The sequence below is a fragment of the Herpailurus yagouaroundi genome, unplaced genomic scaffold (genome assembly GCF_014898765.1).
Source record: "Herpailurus yagouaroundi ecotype Mexico unplaced genomic scaffold, PumYag 142, whole genome shotgun sequence".
In the NCBI taxonomy this organism is placed as follows: Eukaryota; Metazoa; Chordata; class Mammalia; order Carnivora; family Felidae; genus Herpailurus; species Herpailurus yagouaroundi.
In genome coordinates this window covers 25,135,490-25,160,043 of record NW_024412397.1, presented here as the reverse complement: position 1 = coordinate 25,160,043, position 24,554 = coordinate 25,135,490, and the positions used below count along the sequence as shown (strand labels likewise).

General features: G+C 49.6%; 1 protein-coding gene across 3 annotated transcripts in view; it reads right to left on the bottom strand.

Moving 5' to 3' along the window:
* Nucleotides 1-24,554, bottom strand: part of MYO5B (myosin VB) — a 341,784-nt gene that overhangs the window by 58,991 nt on the left and 258,239 nt on the right. For all 3 annotated transcript variants that reach the window (XM_040478861.1, XM_040478859.1, XM_040478860.1), the window contains exons 18-21: nucleotides 12,853-12,964; nucleotides 8,264-8,475; nucleotides 6,275-6,431; nucleotides 3,929-4,168 (exon numbers count right to left, since the gene is read on the bottom strand). In XM_040478861.1, the coding sequence (XP_040334795.1) occupies nucleotides 3,929-4,168; nucleotides 6,275-6,431; nucleotides 8,264-8,475; nucleotides 12,853-12,964 (721 nt within the window). The remainder of the gene's footprint in view (nucleotides 1-3,928; nucleotides 4,169-6,274; nucleotides 6,432-8,263; nucleotides 8,476-12,852; nucleotides 12,965-24,554) is intronic.

Genomic DNA, 24,554 nt, shown 5'->3' with positions numbered 1-24,554 from the left:
ATCATTTTGGCTAAAAAATGTCACAGCACAGGCCTGCATCAGGGACAGTGTAAGAAACGGCCCCAGGAACTGTTACTGTATTTACTGTTTAAAGATATTCTGAAGTAGCAGTTTCTGAGATCACAGATTACAAAAGCCCACAGGAAAAAGTTTCAGTACAAGGGACAGCTCCAATCCTCTTGCACCAGTTTTTCTCTTAAACTCTCAAATGATCCTATTTCCTCCTTTCTGGTTGCTTGGGAACTTGGTGCCAATTTTGTGTCTTGTCACTTTAGTTCGGTGCACGAAACCTTAGCCATGAATTTTGGCACTAACCTTACCCTTGGTGTTATCCTTCAATTTCCTCCTTTGCTGACTCCTTGACACTGGGAATACTTTTAAAACAAAACAAAAAAACTCCACCAGGTAATCTTATAGTGCAGCCTGGAGTTGGCAACCACTACTTTAGCCACATCATAGCATCGGTTAATTTTTGAGCTAGAGGTTACTTTAGAAATCTTAGGCCAATCTCCGCATACAGATTCAGCCGTAATCCCAAGAATACCTTGGGACGTCTTTGCCTGTCCTCTCCTTCCGGCTTAAGAACCTCGTGTGTCAGGAGAGCAGTGACCAGAGTTGTCTCTGGGCATTACACAAAGAACAGAAAGACAATTCCAAATGGCCAGCCCCATCTGCCAAGAGACTTCAATAAACAAGCATCTCTGAAGACCTGGTACCAAGATTATGCTGATGCCTCCTTCTCACGAAAGAATGTCAAGCATGTTTGATACCGGGTCACACACCCCACTGTAGAAGACCAACTGGTCCAAGGACAATGCCATCTATATGTGAATGAACCCAAAATAAAGCTAAGAGTCCTCCTCGGATTGAGGAATTCTCTTAAGTCAAAAGAATCTCCTAATGTGCAGATATCCTATAATTTGGTTGGGGACAGAACCTTCTCTGGAGCCAGACTGCCAAGTTTTTCAATCCTAGCCATGCTACTTACTAGTGTGTGACCTTGGGCAGGCTGCTTAGCCTGTGTGCCTCAGTTTAAAGTGGGGATGAGATTATCTCACAGGGTCCTGGTGAGGATTACATAAATTAATACAGGAGAATGTGCCTGGTACATAGTTGGGCAATGCAGGGAGGGGTACCAGGAAGCAGGATCTAATCCATCCCTTTTGCCTCTTCTGATCACCCTCTGCACGTAGGGCAGCCTGCCCAGGGTGGATAGCACCTGCCACCACTCACAGATGTTTGCCAAGCAGGAAGCTTAAGGCAAAAAGCTCTTTTAAAAATAGGCCTTTTAAATCTGCTTCTCTTTGATGTTCCAGCACGTGGGTTGTAAAATATCAGGTTTATTTTTAACCTCACCAGTTAACTTCAGAAATCAGCAACGCCAATGCAGGGCCCTGGGGCTGGAAACCGAGGGCTGCAGTGACTGGGCAGTACACAGGGCTCCCGGCAGGGTGGCCAACAAAGCCACTTTTCTGACTACCCTTTACTCAGAAGGTTAATTGGCAAATTTTAACTATGCAAATGTCTTTTGTGGTCAGTGATCAATGGCCAGAACAACAACAGCGACAACAACAAAACCTGGGCCCGTCCCTGTACTTGAGTTTTTCAAATGGCCAATCCTTTCCAGTCCTATCCCTCTGGGCAGATGTGCCTTCATCCACGACTGGGCATTATCACTGCAGGCCGACCAGGGGCAGGTACCTAGTGTCCTCCACCCTGCACTTCAACTTGCTGTATTGCTCCCTAAGTACTCAAGCAAAACAGACACCCTGTTGAACTCACATCAGGAACGTAAACATCCAGGACAACAGCTTCTTCTTGAGAAGACTGGTCTTTGCAAGAGCAGAGAAACAGGGACATTTTACTACCATCTATACAATACTTCTGGACTGCTGTTTGGGGTAGGTGGTTTAAGTGTAAAATGGCTTATTTTCTTGACCTATTGGGGTCTTGTGAAGCTTAAAAAATGCCCAGCCTAGAATAGATGCAATACAAGGGAGTGACCTCCAGGGCAATGCCTGGTGACTCCAACTCGGATTCTCTCTCAACACTGCACAAACACACTGTGGCATTCTTTGTGTTCTTCTCCCTCCCTTTCCCCTGTCCTTTCTCAGGAGGTGATTGAAACCCTCCAGGCCACTGCAGGAGCCTGCTCCTATGGTCATCTTACTACCCTGCATGAGGCAAACTAACTGAGCCTATTTTCCACGCTGGGAACCCATATTAGCAAGGACAATACATAGGGAAGGGCTAACAGTTTAGTGATGTTTGGGGTTAAGAAAACTAGCATCATCCTCATTATGGCTGTGGGATCAGACAGATCGGGCTGGAATGCTGGTTCTAGAACTTTCTAATTCTGTGACCTCAGCAAGGTGCTTAATGTCCCTGATCCACAATTTCCTCATCTGTAAAATCACTTCACAAAGTTGCTATAGGATCAAATGAGAGTGAACATAAAACACTGATCACAGGGCGTGGCACGTGAGAGTGCACAGGAAATCATCAGGGTAGTGGATGCTGTTGGCCACACTACCTTAATATTGTTCCCTTGCAATACAGCATCCATGTGTGTCAAAGTCATCCTCTGCTCACCAAGCCTAATGAAGCACCAGAAACTGTCAAGCACCAAGTTGTTCCAAAGAGGAGAATGAAGAAGATTGGCCACTGGAGCCACCAAAAAAGTGGGTGTATGGGAGTGTGTGCACACATGCCTTTCTCATCTTTCCGACCTGGTGGGGGGTGTCGAGCATCCTGGGCTTGTTTCGGATTCCCTGCAGTGCCCTGCACATTACCCCACACACCCATAGAGACCTGACCAATGATTTGTCACTTGTGGGACTGGTTGAGAAGGTGGTTAGGGTAGAAAAAGGAAAAAGCATAAATATAATAGTGGTAACCATTTCCTGGGCTCCCTAGTGCATACCAGATCCTTTGTGCATGTTCACTCACTCTTCTTCCAGCCCTAGAAGCCCCATTTTATGGATAAGAAAACTGAGGCGTGGAGGGATCAGGTCACTTGGTTTCTAAGCAGCAGAGTTGAATGTGAACTGGATTCTTTCGGATTCCAACGCATGTGTTTTTCCCACAACACAACAGAGGCCAAAGAGCCAAGTGGTAAAGAACATGGGCTCCAGAGCCAGACCAGTGGGGTTCAAATCATGGCCTTCCAAGGTCACCTGTGTGACCTCCACCTGTCAAGAATGGAGGATGATGCTATTCACCTTATGGGGCTGTTGTGAGGGTTAAACAAGTTCATACAAAGCACCAGGACAGAGCCTGGCAGGCAGCGAAACCTCCCCATCAACATCATCTAAGATGACTACCCCAGGCTGCCTCTACAAGGGCAGGAGACCATGATTTTGACTACTGTAGTAACAAATTACCATAAAGTTACCAATACAAATCTATTACCTCATGGTTCTGGAGGTCAGAAGCCTAAAAGGGGTCAGAGCAGGGCTGTGTTCCTCCTGGAGGCTCCAGTGGGGAATTCATGTTACTGCTTTTCTAGTTCCTGGAGGCTGCCTGCATCCTGGGCTCATGGCCCTGCCTCACTCCAACCTCTGTCACCACATCCTTTCTGAATCTGACCCTCTTGCCTCCCTCTTGTGAGGACCCTTGTGAATATGCTGGGCCCGCTCAAATAATCCAGGCTTGTCTCCCCATCCCAAGACCCTTAATTACATCTGCAAAGTCCCATTTGCCGTGTGAGGTCCCATATTCACAGGCCCTGGGAATTAGGATGCAAACATCTTTGGGGGCACTATTCTGTCTGCCATAGTCAGTAGACGTTCCTGCCGAGTGATCTTCTCAGGATGTCTGTGCTCCCTCAGGTCTCTGACACAAGCAGTTCCCTGAGGATTTCTCTCAAAGGCCCCCCCTGGTGCCTCCCACAGCCCCCAACCCCTGGCAGGGAGCTCCTGATGCTGACCTGGTCATCAATCTTCCGCTGCAGCTGGACCACCTTGTTCTCCATGCCCACGTTGAGACGTTTCAGGTGCTCTGCTGAGCGGGCCTCGATCTTGAGGGCCTTCAGCTCCTGCTTGGCCTTAAGCATGCGGAAGGCACACTGGATGACGATGGCCGCGCCCCGCAGCCGCTGAAAGCGCCTACGTGCCACCCAGCCCCGCACGTGCTTCTGGAGGATGGTGGCCTTGTGCTCCATGAGGACCTGGTAGGGACAAGCACGCACCTGGTGGGTTTGCACTGCAGGACAGGAATGAGGGACGCTCACACACTGCCTGGAGACAGGGAGAGCCAAGACTGGCCTAGTTTTAGGAGATGCAGAGAGGACATGCCTAACAAAGTTTTGGTGGCTATTTGTTTCATGAACAAGTTTTTTTTTTTTTTTTTTTTTTTTTCAACGTTTATTTATTTTTGGGACAGAGAGAGACAGAGCATGAACGGGGGAGGAGCAGAGAGAGAGGGAGACACAGAATCGGAAACAGGCTCCAGGCTCTGAGCCATCCGCCCAGAGCCTGACGCGGGGCTCAAACTCACGGACCGCGAGATCGTGACCTGGCTGAAGTTGGACGCTTAACCGACTGCACCACCCAGGCACCCTGAACAAGTTTTAACTAAGTTCTGCAGCAACCTATCTACCTGCAGAGAGGTAGCTGTTAAATCTTGTTTTTAGTAGTTTGTTTTACTTTGTTTTATTGGCTAGGGAACCACAGCATAAAAACCTCCCAAGTTGGAGGGACCTGAAGATAAACCCTGCTGGCATCTTCCCATTCAACAGATTCAGCTCCCCTCCCTGGTGATGGGGAGCCCGGGGCATGAGATTCTCTAGTCAGAGTCCATGATGAGCCAATGACTTATAGGTACAAATATGGCTTGTAATTCACTTTCCTTTTTCTATCAAGTTACCAACCACTCAGAAAACGAGATCCTCAATGTGTCTACCCTAATGCCTTGCAAAAGAAGTATTTGTGGGATAAATGAATAAACGAGCAAATATGCCCAGTATCATAGCTCTAAGATAGAGCTGGGTTCAAGCCTAGTGCCCCCCAAATGTCATGTGCCCCTTCCCTGAGGACATCACACAGATGTCACTGATCTCCCAGGAACGTTCACAGAACGACCTCCCACTGACCTGGGTTTCCCCATCTTACATCACTCGGTGCTACCCTGGTGTCTGATCACATTTGATTTTTCACGGTCACTTCAGTGTTTTATTAGAAAATCAGACCTTCTCTGACCATAAAAGAGAAAAATGTTCTCTTTAGGAAAAAAGAATATTTTAGACCTTTCCTTCCAATCTGTCCTTCATCCTAGCTTTGGGCTTCAGCTGTATCGGAGTGATATGCTGGAATGGCTGTGTCCTGACTCAAGGCTACTGGGTAACTCGGCTTCGCTGGAATAATGGCCTGGCAGGGAGGTCGGGGTCCCGCTGCCCTGACCTTACCTTGCTGGGCTTCAGAGTCCTAACCCACTAAATGAAGCGGTGAGACCCGATGATACCTCCTATTGTCCTCTCAAGTCTGAGCGAGCCCAAGACAGGTCACCAGGCTCTGCCACTGGCTGACCAAGTGCCCTTGGGCAGGGGACAGCGTCCCCGAGCATCTCAGCTGTCAAAGGAGCATGACGACACGCACCCATCCAACCTATGATGGTTAGTCTCACGTGTGGACTTGCCAGGCCTCACGGTGCCCAGATTAAACACTGCTTCTGGTGTGTCTGAGGGCGTTTCTACAGTAGATGAGCATCTGAATGAGTGGACTGTCCTCCCTGCAATGTGGGAGGGCATCATCCCTAAGGGGTCAAAGAGAACAAAAGGCAGAGGGAAGGGGAATTCGCCCCTTTCCTCCTGCCTCACTGCTTGAGTTAGGACATCATTTTCTCCTGCACTGGGACTGGGATTTACACTATTGGCTCCTCTGGTTCTTAGGCCTTCAGACGTGGACTGATTTACACCCCTGCCTTTCCTAGGCCTCCAGCTTATAGATGGTAGATTATGGGACTTCCCAGCATCATAACCATGTGGACAATTTCCTGAGAGTCCCCATATTTGTATACACACACACACACACACACACACACGGTCCGTTTCTCTGGAAGATTCTAATATACTATACTTTATGGGACTTTGAAAGGACTCAGTGGGAGCAAAGGTGTCAAATCACTGAGAAGAAAGTTAGGAGCACACCCACAATGTTCGTGGTGGCGACAATCCATTTGCTGCTGCTTTGACTCCCAGTCTGCAGCCCCTGAGTCCCAGGGGCAGGGCTGGTGGGGTGGGGGTTGGGGGTGGGGGGTGGGGGGAGTGGCTACACACCTGCTGGTAGATTCTCCGCACAAACATGCCCCGAGTGAAGGCCTGGATGGTGACGGTGGCCCTGTGGACCCTCTGGTAGGCCAGGCGGGCCCTCCGCATGCGGTACTGCTTCTGGAGCATGATGGCTGCTCGCGTCCTCCGCAGATGCTCGGCCAGCCTGGGGAGGGAGAGCACAGGCGGGCCCTGCTGACGGAGGCCTGGGAGCCGTGTGTGAACGCAAGCCATGTGCTTGGACGCTCCAGGCTGAGCCCATGTTGATCACGCTCTCAGAACACAGCAATGCCACGGGCACCTGGAGCTCAGGCCCTGAATGGCAGCATGAGCATCTTCCGTGTTGTCTAAGAGGTCTTCCCAAAAGTTTAAAGCTCAGTCTGAGCCTCCCAAGCCCTGCTCACTCCCCCTCCCGTGAACCCCTCCCACCAACCTGGGCAGTCCCCACTGACACCACGTTTACACTTCTGTCGGTCTCCGGTACCTCACTCAGCTTGGAGATGCCAACAGCCAGCTCTCAATCATGCCCCCCATATCTAGCAAGGGCCAGGCCTGTAGGTGCTCGGTATATATTTGCTGAATGAATAAAACCTTCACAGGCCTGCACCCTATCTCCCTGCTCTCTCATCTCCCCTGCCCTTTCCGTCTAGGACGCATGAAGCATGGACATCTCTACTTTCTTGTTTCGCTTCTCCATTCCCCACCACACCCCCCAAGTAAGACAGAGTTAGTCTGACACTTCTTACCCTTCAGGGCTTTGTTTGATGCCAGGTGCCTAGTAAGTGTTCAGAAACTCAGAGTATTAAAAGTTAGAAAGGCTCTCAGAAGTCCTCTAGCAGAGGAGGAGGGAACCCACGAGCCCCACCCTGCGTGAAGGGAGTCTGGTTCGACAGTCTAACTCTTCGTAGGTACTTTCTCCCTATGTGGGCCCTGCATGTCCCCCGGGGCACGAACTCCCGCAGGGAGAACACAGGCCAACTCTGTTTTAGGTTCTCCCTGTCCTCTGGGTAAGACAGAGTTGCACACACAGGGGCACTCTGCAATGACTTGGCTTACGGGCACAGACTGCTGACGATTACTTAGCGTCAGTGCTACTGACAACTTTCTATTTCTATAGCTTTTGTTCCAGAGATCATCTCTTGGTGATTCAGAGGTGATCAGTGGCATTCGTCATCTCTGGTTAAGCCCGGGGAAACAGCCTACAGCAAGGATGTGAAGGCCAGCATGAGCAATCTCGAACTTTCGGATACAAAGGATGCCTGATCTGGCTTGTAACTCAGGGGCTTTTTTTCCTTTTAATGTTCCAGCAGAAGTGACTGAACAGCCACTTGTCAAAGTTTGACTTCCAAATGCAAGACTTCATGGAATAAGGAAATCCCTACATCGTGAGCTCGTGGATCTAGAACGAGGGGTGGGTCTCGTGGGAGGCTGTGTCCCACGTGCCCTCTCGGTGGAGAGGCTTATCGACCCAACGAGACCAGGTGGGAGGGAAAGTAGTTTGGGCTGCATGGTGCTGGGCTGCTCTGCCCCTGCATAGCCACCTGTGGCTAAAGTCATACCCTCAGTACTGGCTCCAGGCAATGAATCTACCTAAGGACCTTCCCAGGATCTTTCCAGCTCTCATTCCCAAACTCCCGGGGGATTTGGAAAATGGTGCTGTAAAATAAAGAAGCTTAGTGGAAGGGGTGAAGGCTGAATTGGTCTTTTTTTTCTAAAAGAAGATTACTTTGGGATTTAGGCAAAGGGAAAATAGTGGTTTTGTGGCACACAGGGCCCATCCTAGATTAGTACTGGTGGGATGGGGACAGACTGGGAGAACCAGGAGACTTGGAGCTAGACTTACTCCCTCAGGTGAGAAGGGCGCAGGAGACATGTACCCAGTTCCTGAGAGAAAGCTGGGTGCAGAAAGAACCACTCTAATCAGGCTGAGGCAGGCCAACCAACCAAGCCCCCCTCCCCCGTGACCTGACACACCAGGTATGCCCCAGTTTGGCTCACCTGCGGGCCAGGAGCCCTCGGCAATACCGCTGCAGAGTTAAGGTAGTGGCCTTCAGCCTGCGGTATTTCACCTTCTGCAGCCAGCCCCGGACGGTTTTCTGGATCATGATCGTGGCTGCCCGGAACTTGTCAGCCCGAAGCTTCTCCAGGTAAGCCACCTGGCCTGCCCGGAAAAAGATCTTGGTGCGGCCAAACTGGAACTTGTCGGGATCCTTTACAAAGCAGGGAGGGGAGCATCAGTGAGGTAACATACCCTACCATCCAGTTCTTCCATGCAGCGTTCCCTGGTCAGAGCTTGGATACCCCTGCTCCTGAGACACACCCCAACTCTCAGCATTCACTGAACAGACACTAAGTCCCTACTACTAGACATGGGGTTACGGTGTCCAGGCCGCAGCACTGAACAAGATGCCTGCCATCAGGCAACTGACATCATGGTGAGAGGAGAAAGGCAAGCAAACCAAGGCAAGGTTTTCAGGCAGCGAAGATTCTGAAGACCGTAAAACTTGGGATTTAAGGGTGGGATGGGGATGCTTAAATAGGGTAATCTAGGAAGGCGTTTTTATGGAGGTGGTATTTGAGCAAAAACCTAAATAAACTAAAGGAGGCATCCCCAGGAAAAGAACAGATGCAAATGTCCTGTGGTAGCAAAAGCTGGGTATGTTTGAGGAACAGGAGAGTCAGGAGGGTCAAGTGTGGGGGCAGAAAGAACAAATCACCAAAGGCCCCGCAGGCCACAGTACACAACTGGGATGGGAAGCCCCTGGTGGTGCTCTGAGCAAGGAAATGACCCGCTCAGATCATTTTACAAAGATTATCCTCAAATGGCCACACCATTGTATGCATAATTTCAGATTGCATATAGCTCTCCAAAGAAATTTTATTTGACTTCAGACTAGGTTTTGAGATTTGACATATAATTACTGTCTTAATTGTATCTAATTAGGTTAATGTTAATTACCTTTCCCTGTGCTCACCCCTGTGGCTAAGGAAAGACGACCCAGCAGTGTGCTTGCAGACAAGCTGGGGTAGAGTACTTGATAGTTAACCCGCTGTAACTGAGTGCTCTTCGTAGATAAACTCCTATCTAATTTTGTTCATCGGCACGAAGACCATAAGGAAGAAGTAATGAGCCAAGGTCTAAGAAAAACACACACATGATAGAATGTCTCAGGTTGACAAACGGCTCTGAAATAATGCTGAATCACCACGTTTTACAGGTTCCTCACACAGGCAAGATCAAACTGCCTAAGCTGGGACACAGTGTCTAGCTGGACGGTCGCCGACTGTCCTCATTCACAGCCAGGCCACAGGCGGAGCTGGGAGAGGTTAGGTGTGGGACTGGTCCTCATCCCTGCCTCTGTTCAGGGCCATGTGCCCAGTGGGCCCTCAGCACACGCTGGGAGGGATGGGCTGGATGAGGGGAGAAGCCCCCAGGCAGCTGAGGCCCTGCCTTCATCACTGCCCTACTGGCCAGGGCTCCCTCTCAGTGAAGAGGGGCTAGGGAGCAAAAGGTGGGTGGCTCAGCCCTCACAGTCCGGAAAGACGCCTGGCAGCTCAGGCTTCAGCAGAGCCAGGGCCTGGGGGTGTCTGCTGCATCCCAGGAACCAGAGCACAAACGCTTGTTTCCTCTTCTGGAAAAACCACCAGGAAGGGTATGACTTGGTCTGCAAAGCCACTGTTTTCATAAGGATCCTTCTGAAGGTCCCACCTGCTGTAGCCAGTCACCACTAGCCTGATGGCCACTCTCTCCTCAGCCCACATGTCTGGGGCACGTCCCCTACCTCAGACCTGCTTTCTCTAACCCTCGGAACTTGCTGACGACACCGTTCACATACCACTCAATCAGGGGTGATCTTCTGAGAGCTCCTCTAAGAATCATAGACTGAGGGGGCAGAACGGAATCTCAGCAATCCACCCCAAGCCACTCCTTTTACCTCACGGATGCCAAGACCAAAGCCTGGCATGCAGGGACTCCCAGGCCAGCGGTCTCTCGCCGCACCACGCCCCCTCTGCAAAACCATCTCCTCTCCGCACGCCGTGCACACATATTTCCTTACGCTCCCTGGACTCCCAGCAGATGCTTGCTAATATTCTGCTCCCCTGTCACGATCAAGACTCAGGTTTCCATAATCTGATTCCCTCCGGTGGGGTCTATAATCACACCAGGTACTAGCATCCTGGAAGGCAGGGCGCATGTGTTCTGCTCTTTTATAAGGCTCACGGTGAGCGACCATTCTAGGTTAGAGTACGTAGAAAGGATGCAATACACGCTGGTGGGATTAAAGAATAAACAGACTCCAGTAGGGGATGAAGGGCATTCCTACAATCCCTGTAGGAGGAGACAATCATTCATGAACGACCTCATGAAGCTGGCCCCAGGCTCCCTCCCATTAAACTCCCAGCTATTAAGCACCTGTTGCCTGGCCCACATGCCACCGGCTTCTCTCCTCGTCACTGTGTTCTAAAATGCACTGGTACTTGCTTGGTGCTGCCAGGTGCCCTTCTAGGCTAACATGTAGCTTCACCCTAGGTAGCACTGGTGACTAGAAGATGAGGCCCCCAAAAGGGGAGGGAAACAGGAAATACAAGGTCCCCGGAGAAGTCTTGAAGCACTGATTCCTATTCTTTCTGCAGAAAGGTTAATTATGCACGGTGACATTAGTCAATGAGACTGGCTCAATGGGCACTGTGATTCAGAGTGGCTGCGGGGTGTTGAGCCGGTCCACCTGTAACACCTTGGGGAACTTTGATCGGCTTTCTATACTTCAGTTTCCTCATCTACAAAATGAGAAAGACACTTGCATCCCCCTAAGGCACCATGCGAGTACTAGAAGAGGGATGTGAAGGGTTAAAGTGACTCCTAAGTGCTTCATAACCATGAGCTATTAGTGGCAGGTGACAGTCGTGACTGCCCCTCCCCCCCCCCCCAAGCTGGGAACCCATACAGCCACCTGCACAAACTCAGAGCTCCTGTAAGAACCAGTCATGGTGCCAGGGACACAACAACGGGATCCCTGACATTTCAGCGTTCATAGTCTGGTGAAATGACAAACTCTCAACTGCAAGACAAGGGGGTAGGTAAATGCAATAATGGAAGACAGAAACGGAGTGCTGGTGGCCAAAAGAGGATGGGGGTCGCTAACTCCTTCTGGGAGATCAGAACAGGCTTTGCAGACCAGAAGGCATTTTAAGAGCCCAGTCGGGAAGGAGGGTGGAACCTAGGCAGACAAGGGGAAGAGGAAGAAAGTCTCTCAAGCAAAGGAAACGTCACACATTCATACAATTTTCGTTAGGGTATACACTTAGTTTGTTCCAAATGCTCCAGCTGTGATCGGCTCACTGCTTATAACCAGGGGCTGGGCATTAACACAAAGACTGTCCTCTGCAGTAAAGGATACATGTGTCTGCAACACAGGACACCATGCACCAGGCTTCTGGTCAACGGCAGGCTATTTATTAGTGGCTTACTTTTAGGAAGTCTGAAGTTACATGTGAATTTTTTTTTTTTTTTAATGTGTGTGTGTGGCGGGGGAGGGGGGGTGATGCCCTTTACACCTACAATATGTGAGAGTGAACTGTATTTAAAATTGAAAATTTTTTGATCTAGTTCTCTCCATTACGTTACCTTTCGGAAGGGAAGATGTTTGATGTAATCTAACCCTTTATCAAGACCATTTTTACCATGTCCTGCTAGAATCCCTGAATACTGTGGAGCTAATATTTAGGATACACCCCTCACAAAGGGCCCCAAAGTAGCTCCAGTCTCAAGGCTCAGGTTTGAGTTCAGGTTGTGTTAATTACATCTGTTGCCTTAAATTTTTTTTTTCAACATTTATTTATTTTTGGGACAGAGAGAGACAGAGCATGAACGGGGGAGGGGAAGAGAGAGAGGGAGACACAGAATCGGAAACTGTTGCCTTATTTAAAACAAGCCTTTAGGGGGGGCGCCTGGGTGGCGCAGTCGGTTAAGCATCCGACTTCAGCCAGGTCACGATCTCGCGGTCCGTGAGTTCGAGCCCCGCGTCGGGCTCTGGGCTGATGGCTCAGAGCCTGGAGCCTGTTTCCGATTCTGTGTCTCCCTCTCTCTCTGCCCCTCCCCCATTCATGCTCTGTCTCTCTCTGTCCCAAAAATAAATAAACGTAAAAAAAAAAAAAAATTAAAAAAAAAAAAAAAAACAAGCCTTTAGGGGAAGGCCGGAGGCCAGCTGTGAAAGAAGAAGATAGGAAAAGTGCACCTATCTTCCCAAATGCTGACTTCCAAGCTGTGCCTGGGCTAGGTCAGAGCCCCTGGGCAGGTGTGCAGTGTGGGCAGATAATATGGAGCCTCAGGCTTTGGAGAAGCCAGAGCCACAGGCCAGTAGCAGCTTCATCACCATATGTACAAACATTTTTACTTTTTACACGTGCCGAGACATGAAAAAAGTCCGCCATATACGTGAAGGGACTTCTCTTTTAAAGTCGCTGATGTTGGAAAACGGATGAGCATGTCAAACAGTTTTAATAAGAAAGATGAAGACCACGAGAGCTGATCACTCCCCCAATTCCCAAGGCATTCCGGGTAAGCCTCCAGGGGTGCACCAGCTCACCTTGATGAGGCTTTCCAGGACAGATCTGCAGATGGCCTTTTTGTCTGTGTTGGCGAGCTCTCTCTTCTTGACCAGCACCCGATACCGGTTTAAGAAGTCGTGGTAGGCCCACCTGGAGGGAAAGCAGGTGAGTCAGGTGGCACGGCCTGCCTCCCAGCCACAGAAGGGCCGCAGCCATCTCAGTGCCCCATAGGGTCGCTAGTCCCGGCATAAAGCTGTTCTCGGAGCAGTAAAAAACCATTCCTGGACATACTGTCTTCCTCCAATGTGAGAATTTCAGTGTGTGGCTGACTTATACAGTCATGAGTGGAAGAGGGAAAAGGAGGGTTTGGAGGTCTCTCCGGGAGGACTGACCAGAGGCCGGACCACTCATGGGGTTTCTGCCCAAGCACGGAGCTCCCCTTGGCTGCTAGAGGAGGAACCTTGCCTGGGACACAGCTTGGTTTTAAATGTTGGCTTTCTCTCATAAAGTTAGTACTTCTCGTTGAAGACTTTTTTTTTTTTAATTTTTTTTTTAATTTTTTTTTTCAACATTTATTTTTGGGACAGAGAGAGACAGAGCATGAACGGGGGAGGGGCAGAGAGAGAGGGAGACACACAATCGGAAACAGGCTCCAGGCTCTGAGCCATCAGCCCAGAGCCCGACGCGGGGCTCGAACTCACGGACCGCGAGATCGTGACCTGGCTGAAGTCGGATGCTTAACCGACTGCGCCACCCAGGCGCCCCGAAGACTTTTTTTAAGTTTGTTTTGAAAGAAAGAGACACAGCATGAGTGGGAGAGAGGAGAGAGAGGGAGACAGAGAATCCCAAGCAGGCTCCACAATCAGTGTAAAGCCCGACACAAGGCTCGAACCATGAAACTGTGAGATCATGACCTGAGCTGAAACCAAGAATCGGAAGCTTAACTGAGCCACCCAGGCACCCCATTTACATGCAGAAAATATACATCAGCAAATAAAAGTTGGCCTTATCCTAACCCCCAGTGACACTATCACTCACACATTTTGGTATACGTTAGAAGAAATCTTTTAATTTTGACGTTTTTGAGAGAGAATACGAGCAGAGAAGGAGCAGAGAGAGGGTGTCACAGAATCCGAAGGCTCCAGGCTCCTATCTGTCATAGAGCCCGACATAGGGCTTGAACCCACGAACCACGAGATCATGACCTAAGCTGAAGCTAGATGCTTAACCGACTGAGCCACCCAGGTGCCCCAGAACCATCTTCCTGCCCGAAGCAGATTTCACCTATCATTTCTCCTGTTTCATTAGAGTAATGTGAGCCCACCATGAGGTATTCAACTCCCAATTAAAAACAAAACAAAAGCAAAAAGCCCAGAGCACTCACAATCCCGCCACCTTTTCAGTAATTGTGCTTTGGTATGTTCTGGAAGGGAATCTTTCAGAAGGCCTCAAGGCTGTCTCTCGGCCTCTGAGGAGATCTCTACTTAAATCTTCCTTCACACAGATGTTCACTCTGACCCTCCTCGCTCCGTCCCTGTTTCCAGCTCACAACCTCCTCACATCACACATTCTGTTTCTACACAGTTCTACTCTAAGGGGACAGAATTTCCCATCTGAATCCCTCTGCAGGTGAGCTCGGCCATCCGTCCCCATCGGTTCTGCATCCTCGGCAGAGGCATCCGTCAGCCCCAGCTCGCCCCGCCAGAGGCATCAGGGGCTGCCATACACGCCCTGTCCGTGGGAACACACGCGGTTCTCGTCGCCTGTTTGGAAATCATTTAGGTGCTGCCTCCAGATTGTGCATCTGAGGCCTGGCTGAGTGTCCAGTGAACTCATTCATCTCATTCTCATGTGTTACTTGGGGTGGGGGGCGCCTAGGTAGCTTGGTCAGCTGAGCATCTGACTCGATTTCAGCTCAGGCCATGATATCATGGGTTCTTGAGATCGAGCCCCACATTGGGCTCCGTGCTGACGTGGACCCTACTTGGGATTTTCACTTTCCTCCCTCCCTCCCCAGTGCATGCATGCGTGCGCCCTCTCGTAATAAACCAACATTAAAAGATATTTACCAAATAAAAATTTTTCAAGAAGTATTATTGAGGAGTAAATGGATTGTACCCCTTTCTCCTGAAACACATTTGCCTTTAAATGGGGTCCTCCAGAAGTTTCATGAGAAAAACGGAGCACGGTGGAATATCAGGAACTCCTGCTGGGTGGTGAGCAGGGCACGCTTGGCAGGCTGGTTCTTTTGGAGCTCCTCCTTGCGCTCCACAACCATCCGCCAGCGTGGGCCTCCTTCGGGTCCCCCTCTCCCTCCCGGGCCATGCTCCTCAGCACCCTGGGAGGCAAAGGGAAATGGAGACCAAGCTCCGTGCCTCTCCATCACGTCCGTCACCTTCCTTGGTTCGGTGGCAGGTGTCTAACAAAGCTACGGGTATCGGAGAGGGTGTCAGCCTAAGAGCAAGTAACAAAAAGCATTCTCCCCTTTACATTTTTTACAGTGTAAAAGTGCTGTTTAGAAGTTCTGCTTTTTATAACTTTTATTGAGATAACTCACATACCATAAAATTTTAAAGTGGACAATAGATTTTAGTATATTTGCAGAGTTGTGCAACCATACCCAATATGGAGTTCCAGAACATTTTCACAGTCTCCTGCAAAGCTCCCATTCCCATTATCAGTCATTCCCCCCCTTCCTTCGGTGGGAGAGCAGAGAGGTGCTAGGAGCCCCTGAGGCCTCTTGTAGGTCTGGGGAAAGGTTCCTGCTGCCCTTATGCCCTTCACTGACTGAGCTCAAGTTGTTTCCTGACCCTCCAGCTGCAGAGGGGCTGTGAACCAAGCCCACCGACTCCCAGGCCATCTCAAACAGGCAGTTTTTATGTTATTTTGGAGAGAGAGCACAAGCAGGGGAGGGGCAGAGAGAGCAGGACAGAGGATCTGAAGCAGGCTCCGTGCCGACAGCAGTGAGTCCGATGTGGGGCTTGAATTCACGAACCGCTAGATCATGACCTAAGCTGAAATCGGATGCTCAATGGACTGAGCCACCCAGGAGCCCCTAGAACAGGTGGCTTTAAACGTGGAAACATGTAAGGCTATCTACCTAGCTAAATGCTGCTTCAATTATTCCAGTCATGTACCATAAACGTCAAGAAAACTTCTGAGGTCTGACCGATCTCAATTCTGGAGGCCTAGGACCAGAGCTGGAGCAGATAAGCCACAAATCAGATGTGCGTTTTTGACACATGCAAATGTTACCGGACTTCTGAGCTCTTTCTGCCCCAACCCCCAAGTTTTAAAAACAGGCCTCGCTCTCTGATACTTCCACGTATGGGCAAGATGCAAACAGAATGATGTACACACAGAAAAAGGGCTCTGTGAAGTCTTAAGTCGTCTTCTTCCTCTGCCCGTCCATCAACATGTGCCTTGTCATGCATCTGTTCCTGTCCACAGGGAGATGTGGGCTCTCCTTTGAAGCTAACTCAGCACCTTGTGTGTGACTTTCTGCGGGCACCTCCCCCATCCTGCAATACAGTTATTTGCGTACTCACTCGTCTTCTCTCTCCCTACGAGTTTGCAATTTCTCTGGGGGAATAATCAGAGCAGCATTTAGCTGGGCTAAAAACCTCAAACGGTTCTAATTTGAAGATCTCTTAACTGCTGACAGTTCCATAACTCGGGGAGGTTACAGGCTCAAGGAAATGACAAGATGGTAGGCAGATGTGACTGCAAAGACACCAAGGCCAGTACAGAATGAACTGGGAGTACAGAAGCCAAGAAGCCTGCTCTGACATGGACAGGATGTGACCTTAGGCAAGTCACATCCTGGATTCATCCCACATGGATGTCTCCAAACTGGAGAGGACATCAAGTGCCTTACAAAGTACCTCCCACACTTTGGTGGCCAAGGAGTTCATGCATGTGGACTGCTTAGAAAGCTTCCCCAAATCTAAGGTCTCTCCCTTCCCACCTAATGCTCTCCCCCTATTCTTACAAAGGCTTCATTGGATACTGGCACCAGGGTGACACTAATGGGGGAGGAGTGTGCCTGCAGCAGACAGACCATTCGCTGAGAAGGGCTTGGGCAGGTACTCCCTCATGAGCTACCAAAGGGGAACGTGGCCACCATGGGGTCTGGGCACATACAAGTGTCCTTCAGCCAAGGACCCAGAATCAATTGTGGATTCCCTTTTCCGTGAAACTCTGTGCTCTTAAAGTCTTTGCATGAAAGGCTCCCTCACTTGTAGAAGGAAAACTTTCCAAGCGAAGCTAAACAGAATACGTGATTAGTTTTCCAAAAGTAGCGTTTCTTAACAGAACTTCCTGATTTGGTAGGAACATCTGGATGGAGGTTTTTTGTGGTCATGTAAAAATTAGGAAGACCCTCTACAGGACCACAGGGTGTCCAGGATTTCCACTTGAGGTACTCTACCACCATGGAATCTCCCTCCCTCAGCGTTTTCACGGAGATGTGGGATACAGAGCTTTATGCCTTCTCCACAAGATAGTTTTTATACATATGTTAGCTTCTCTGCTAGACTCTGGACACCCTTGGCTGGGTAAGGCTACATTTTTAAACTTCTTTGCACCTTTCACGGTATCTTCATACACACATTTTAAAAGAATAAGTATTTTCCTGACCAATAAAATGGTTGGAATCCCAACATTAAATCTTTTCTCTTTACTAGCATTTCTCCCAAAGGGCACTATTGGCTTTGGGGCAGGACAATCCTTTTGGGCTCAAATGGACACAAAACATCTTCAGACCATCACCTGCTACTCCATTTGCTGAAATATGCAAAAATGTTCCCTTTTACAAAATCTTTATTCTAGAACATACTTCTGGTCTAGAAAACCACCATCTTGAGAACCAACCCTGCCTACCATCTGCCTCTACAGTGTGAGTCCACTGCTTCCATTCCTGCTCTTTCTGCCCTCCTCAGGTGGCCCTGGACAGGTCCTCCCCCACTCACAGCATGGCTGTGTGGCTCATGGGTCTGGATGTATCCTTCAAGCCAATCCTGAGCCCGGCTGCTCTTCCATTTCACGTTATTGCTGGTAGAAGAGCTTCCATCCTTAGTCTATTACCAGGCCCCAATAGTGGCTTCAACCCTGGGTTATACAGAGTCATAGTGGCCTCAGGGACAGAAGTCACATTCATCCCAGCTCTCCCCGGATTTGGACTCACAGGCAAGGGCCTGGCTGAATGTCCTGGACATCAAGGACATACCCTGTGTGTCCCTGGCCTGCTAGGGAGATGTGTAGATCTGGTAAAGTCATCACAACTGGGAGTGTGATTGCTCCTGGTAAGAAAGGGGAGATCAGAGGCAGAGGCGAGGCTGAACAGACACTTCCTGGTAACTAGCTCCAAGGCTCAAGACAGCACACGGTAAACACAACTGCTGTGAATGGCAGAGCAAACACAGGGCAGTGTTTTGGTTGTCTGAGTTCTCATCTAGATACTAGATTCAACCATCTACATGTGGGACATTCTAGAGAACATGTCTCCTTGTGAAGCCCTCCATGGATGAATGTGAACAGATGGAGTGGATCCATCAAAGTGGTAGCACTTTGCACTTCCCTTCTCTTGGATAGATTCCCTCAAGCAAGCCTGGCTGGATTAGACCAACTCTAAGAGTCCCTCCAAGAAGACCAGGGTAGGAGGCTCTATGTCACACGCTCTCTCCAACAGCAGGCCACCAGAAAGAACCCCTGAAGATGGCATGTCAGGTTACCATAGGGCCAAAATGAGGAACCTATTTGCAAGTCTAATCTGACAAACATCTAGCATCTAGAAAATATAAAGGACTCCTACAGCAAAGAGACAAATGACCCAATTAAAATATGGGCAAAAAATCTGAACGCATTTCTCCAAAGAGGATATACAAATGGCCAATAAGCGCGTGAAAAGACGCTCAACATCAGTAATCATCAGGGAAATACAATCAAAATCATAGTGGGATACCACCTGACACCCCCTAGGATGGCCATAGTAAAACAAACAATAAGTGTTGGCAAGAATGCATAGAAACAGGAAGCCACATCCATCGCCGGTGGAAGTGTAAAATGGTACAACCACTGTGGAAAATGGTCTGGCAGCTCAACAGGATAAACCGAGTTGCCACGTGAGCCAGCAATCTCACTCCTAAGTATATAATCAAGAGAAATAAAAATATATGTTCACATAAAAATATGTACGTGGATGTTCACAACAGTATTATTCACACTTGCCAAGCAGCAGAAATAACCCAAATGTCCATTGACCGATGAGTGGATAAAACATAGGGTATCCTTACGATATGACAGTATTAGGCAACATAGAAGAATAAAGTTCTGGTACATGTTAAAACCTGGATAACACAAAAGGCCACTTATATGCTTCCATTTGTATGAAATGTCCACAGCAGGCAAATTTATAGAAAGGAAAAGCAAGTAAGTGGTCGCCAGAGCTAGGAGGAGGGGGAAGAGGTAGTGACCACCAGTGGGAACAGGGTTTCTCCCTGGGGTGAGAAAACATCGACAATTAGTAGTGACAGTTGTACAATTCTGGGAATATAATGAAAACCACTGAAGGATTTTTTTCTTGTACATAAATTACATCTCAATTTTAAAAAGTCAACGTGATGAACAAATGAGATGAGGTTTGTTGGAGGGGGGGTGCTTTGTAAAGTAATACATAATACACGGCATTTGTCATCATTTCAGCACAGGTATTCGTGGAAGGCTCTGAGTGCCAAAGTAGCAGGGTGTTCATCCCCCACTCATACCACCGACAGCCTGGATTTGCTTTCCCCCTTATCCCCACCCTCTGTCCTGGGCCTCCCAGGGGAACACAGGCTGAGACTTCAAGGTAGCCCCAAGTCTGAAGGAAGGAAACCAAATCCTTCCCCCATAACCGAATTCTTCCCCATTGGCTCTGAGCTGCAGCCAAGATACAAAATGAGGAACGGAAAATGTATTCAGTCCCAGCACTGCCCAGATACAACCCAGCATCTGCAGCTGACCAGTGACCAACACTTGCTTCCAAGGGAGAGTTTTGAGGCAGAGAGCATTCACAAACAAGCTTCCCTGTGGCTGTGATGTGCAGTCCCGATTGAGAACCATGCGACAGATTGTGTGGTCCAAGGAAGGGAGCACAGCTCTCAGGCAAAAGCACCAGAATTAAAGGCTGCAAGATCTTGGGACGAAGAACTGGTTCAGTCTGAAATAAGTTCGTTCTTAGTGGGCTTTAAAATTTTTGTTTTGAGAGAAAGAGAGCGCGCGTGCACGCACATGTGGACATGTGCACGTAAGCAAGGGAGGGGCAGAGAATCTCAAGCAGGCTCCAAACCCAGCGTGGAGCCTGACATGGGGTTCCATCTCCCCACCCTAGGATCATGACCTGAGCCGAAATCAAGTGTTAGACGCTTAACCGACTGAGCCCTTGTGGGACTTTTAACAGCAAGGCAGGTAACCACGTGGCTGTTTAATCGTGATTAAATGGAAAGGTGAACAAAGCAACTTCTCCAGACTCCGCCTACTTCCAAGGTCCTGTGCGGTTTCATCCACACGGGGCTGAGGGGACGGAGGCTGGCAAGTGAAGTCTTCTCAGAAAGCATCAGTGAGTTCTTCTAAGGTGAACAGGAAATGAATGGAAGACTTAGGAGGAGTTAGGTTTTTAAAATATAGGGGCGCCTGGGTGGCGCAGTCGGTTAAGCGTCCGACTTCAGCCAGGTCACGATCTCGCGGTCCGTGAGTTCGAGCCCCGCGTCGGGCTCTGGGCTGATGGCTCAGAGCCTGGAGCCTGTTTCACATTCTGTGTCTCCCTCTCTCTCTGCCCCTCCCCCGTTCATGCTCTATCTCTCTCTGTCCCCAAAAAATAAATAAACGTCGAAAAAAAAATTTAAAAAAAGTAAAAAATATATATATATAAACATTGCGTATTCAAGTACCCTCCCCCCTCCAACACACATGTTGTGGTTAAATGGAACTTGCTTCGCAAATCCCGTGGGACACAACACTGCTCTGAACCCCACAGAGGGAGCCAGAGGACGGCACAGGAGCCCGGGGATGGTGGCCAAGCCTCTCGTCCAGACAGGGCATTTATCACGGTGCTTTGTGTACGTAACAGACATGTTTCTTTGCCACGGCAGTACATTTCAAATTGAATGATGTATTTTAAGTCAGACTCCCAGAGAGCCATAATTCTCAGAGAGATAAAAATAGACAAGTATACTAGTGCCCGAGGGTGGGGTGAGGGCGCCCCAGAGAGCCGCCACTGGCCTGCCAACTTGGTGTCTGGGCTCGCGGGGCTTTGGGGCATAGGACACGTGTTTGTTTCAGAATAGGGCCAACTATGCCCAGGGCATCAGTAGGAAAGGGCTGCCCTCTGCATGGGCTCCCGGGGAAGTGCCCTCTGGGCATTTTATCACGAGTCCCTATGACCCTGGGCCATGCACAGTCTTCCTCTTTGGCATTTTCCTTTCTGCAAAGTGGCATGTGCCCTTTGGCCATTGAAGTTGGAGACACACAGGAAAACGTTCTAAGTCCTAACTCCCCTCATCAAAGAAGGCAGGGAAGTTTCCTGCGGAAAACAGCTGGGCAAAGTTGTGGTCACCTGACGAGCTAAACCAAGTGAAATCACTTTGCTGTATTGAGTCTTAACACCAAGGAGGTGAGTTCTTTTGGGGATGACTCCCAATCCACTCAGGTCCCTCAGGGCTCAGGAAGGACTCCCCAAGTCAAGGTAACAACATGACTGCTCAGTTCTACATTCTGAGGTAACACACGCGAGTCCCTGGTAATTCCTTCAAAAGCTAACCCCTTCATGGGCACGCATGAGCTGTAACACCTCACTTACTTGATCCCCAGACACAGCAGACGCACCTCTCTCCAAATGGTTACCATGATTGGCAGGGGCAGAACGGGGAGGCAAGGGGTGGAGTCAGGAGACTGCAGGTGTGGTAGCTTTGCCCCGCAGCCCTCTCCCCAGCCCTCACCACTGCTCCCCCCCCACCCTGGGCCCTGTGGCTGGGGAAAGGGGATTCAGATCTAAATGGAGTAGATGCATGATTCAGCTCTGCCTCAACACTAACAAAAGTGCCATAAAACTACGGTGCCTCTTTCCAAAAGGTAATATTTCAAATGGCAGTTCGGGGAGGGAATCCTCTGAGCCTTCAGCAAAATCTGCTAAGACAGCAAAGGTAAGGCAGCATTCTGGATCTAAGCCCAAATGTTTACATCACAGCGTTAAGTAACATTTTTTGTGATACCGGAAAATCCCAGTCTTTCCTTCCTTCCCTAAGCTCTCCACAATACTTGCAATTATGGAAAGGTACAGATGCCCCTCGCGATCACCTCCTAGAAAGAGGTGTGGATCTATTAGAGAGGCAGGGAAAGACACCCATCAGCTGCCCCCTAAGAGGCAAGTCTGCGGGCATCTCAACTTCGAGGCAACTCTGATTGCAGCCAGGTGGAACGAACAGCAGGAGAAGCCGTTTTCCATATGGGTCTCAAGACTTGGAGGCAATGTGCTCTCTCAGCTGCCAAGGAAGAGGTTGTCTGGATGAGGAGAAAAGCCTGGCTGGCATGCTAAGAATGCAAGATTGAACAGGAAGAACTGAGTGAGGACTGACGGGCAGAGAAAGCCTCTTCCCCGATCACTGCGCAGGGGACATTATCGTCCCTTCCGTGCCTGGACACCGCCCTGCTTCCAGGCTGGCAGTATTCTCCCACTCTCCCCACCACCCCCCCCAGTGCAAAGCCTCCTCACCCTTCAAGGCCCACCTCAAACCTCACCTCCTCCACAAAGCCACATTTCTTCTCCAACTTGCACCTAATTCTATGTTGCTGTTTTAGGTTTTTATCACCTCTCCCAGACCGTGAGCTCCTGACAGGCAGAGGCCGGGACTTAGATCCTTAATCCCCTCCCAGCCATTGGCACAGAGCTAGATGCTCAACAGGGGATAGGACACGGAACAGGTGGCCAGATTAACAAGGAAGGGTGGCATGAAGGCAAGAAAACATTTTCTACAGCAGCTCATGTGAGACCACGGGAGTCAAGTCCTCTCCCCGCTTCCTCTTCCACCTCCTAGAACAGATGATTCTGTGCTGCGGCAGCAAAATCGGGAGTGTGGGTGGCACACCCTGTCGCTCTGATTTCCCAGCGAGGCTGCAAGCAAGTACGGCGGGTGAATCTGAGGTGGCAGAGATGCGCGGGACCTGTGCCTGAAGCGCTATCTAGAGCTAACCACATCAGACCCAGACTTGTAGCTTCTCCTTGACGTTCTCCAAGAAGAGAGGTCCACGCCCTCCGCAGAGCGCTTGTTCTGATAGCAAACTCCTCGCTGTTAGAAAGTTCTTAGCAAAAACACGTGGCTCCTTACATACAGAGACAGATCCCCCCCAGTCCCACCTGCCCTAGAATAGCTCATTTTCACACGCTTCCCTGGTTCCGTCTCCGCGGGCTTGGCAAGGTCCCAAACGTTCACGCCTCCCAGACAAGCTCACCATCAGTAGCACCGTCATGTTATAGACAAAGATGAGCACCTGGGCTTCTGGGCTCACCTGGAGGGCTCTGTGCTGCACAGCACAGGTGTGGCCGTGAGGACCCATGATCCCTAAGTTTCTTGTACAAGGACCCTCAACAGTTTAACAGGGGACAACTCAGCTCCAGTTTTGACAGACTTTAGATAATTCTTGGACTGACCTTTTCAATTCCTTAAAGGACTTTGCAACGATCTTTTGAGGTGACCAGACGCTTCAGGGTTTCACAAAGACAAAGCTAAATATTTCTGGCACAGGCCTGTTTTACCCAGATAATTGCACCCATGAGCATGTAGTTTCTTACTCATCTAAATGAGTGATAAACATGTTATTAAATGCTTAAGTGCCCAGCACTGTGTGGAGGACTTTAGAGGCATTATGTCATTCATTACACATGTCATTACTACTTAGTGATCCGGGAACGCAGGCTCAGAGATTAATTTCCTCGCTTGAGGTTACCTAGCCGAGGAGAATGGGAGCAGACCATGGAAGCCAGGCCTGACTCCACCAAGGCCAAGGCTTCAACCACCAGCCTCCTCTGGCTATGGCCCAGGGTTCAATTCTACAATCTGGACTTCTATTTACAAGCTGGAGCAGGCAGGGTGCAGTTTTACGCCAAGCCTCAGGTTTGGGCCCAGCCCCCAGCGGGCAGGCATAGAAGCCTACTCTACTCTTCACTCCTGTTGAACCAGTTTGGATGGCAACACTCTAACGTGAGCAGGAAGATGCTTGGCAATCACCACATAGCCGGGCAGAGGAAGGGTGTGTCTAATCTTCACTCAACCACAGCAGATGGCAACCCTGAGCAGCTCACTTCTTTCTGCGAGCCTCCTCAGCAAAAGTGCCTTTTAAATCATGACGCACCTGGGTCTATATATAAAGCTCAAGTAAGGTCAGACTGTAATATCCTTTCTACCACAAATTGCCATTTTCCATCCCTGGTTATTTCATTAAATAAACAAGATGCTGGTCATGCCCCATCACACTGATTTCCTGAGCCACTAGTGGGCTGTGAAGCAGTTCCTAGAAACGCTGAGGGCAGCAGACTAAAGACTTTTGGGGAGTCCAATGGAGCAGGAGTGGGGCCTGGCTGCCTGGGGAGCCCGCTTTGAAAAGCCATGGCCGGGCAGCTCCTTCAGGTCCTTGCCACGTTCCTAAGTTGTAGGAACCATGTGCTTGGAGCACCCATTGTATGTGGATCCAACCGGCTAGACTACAG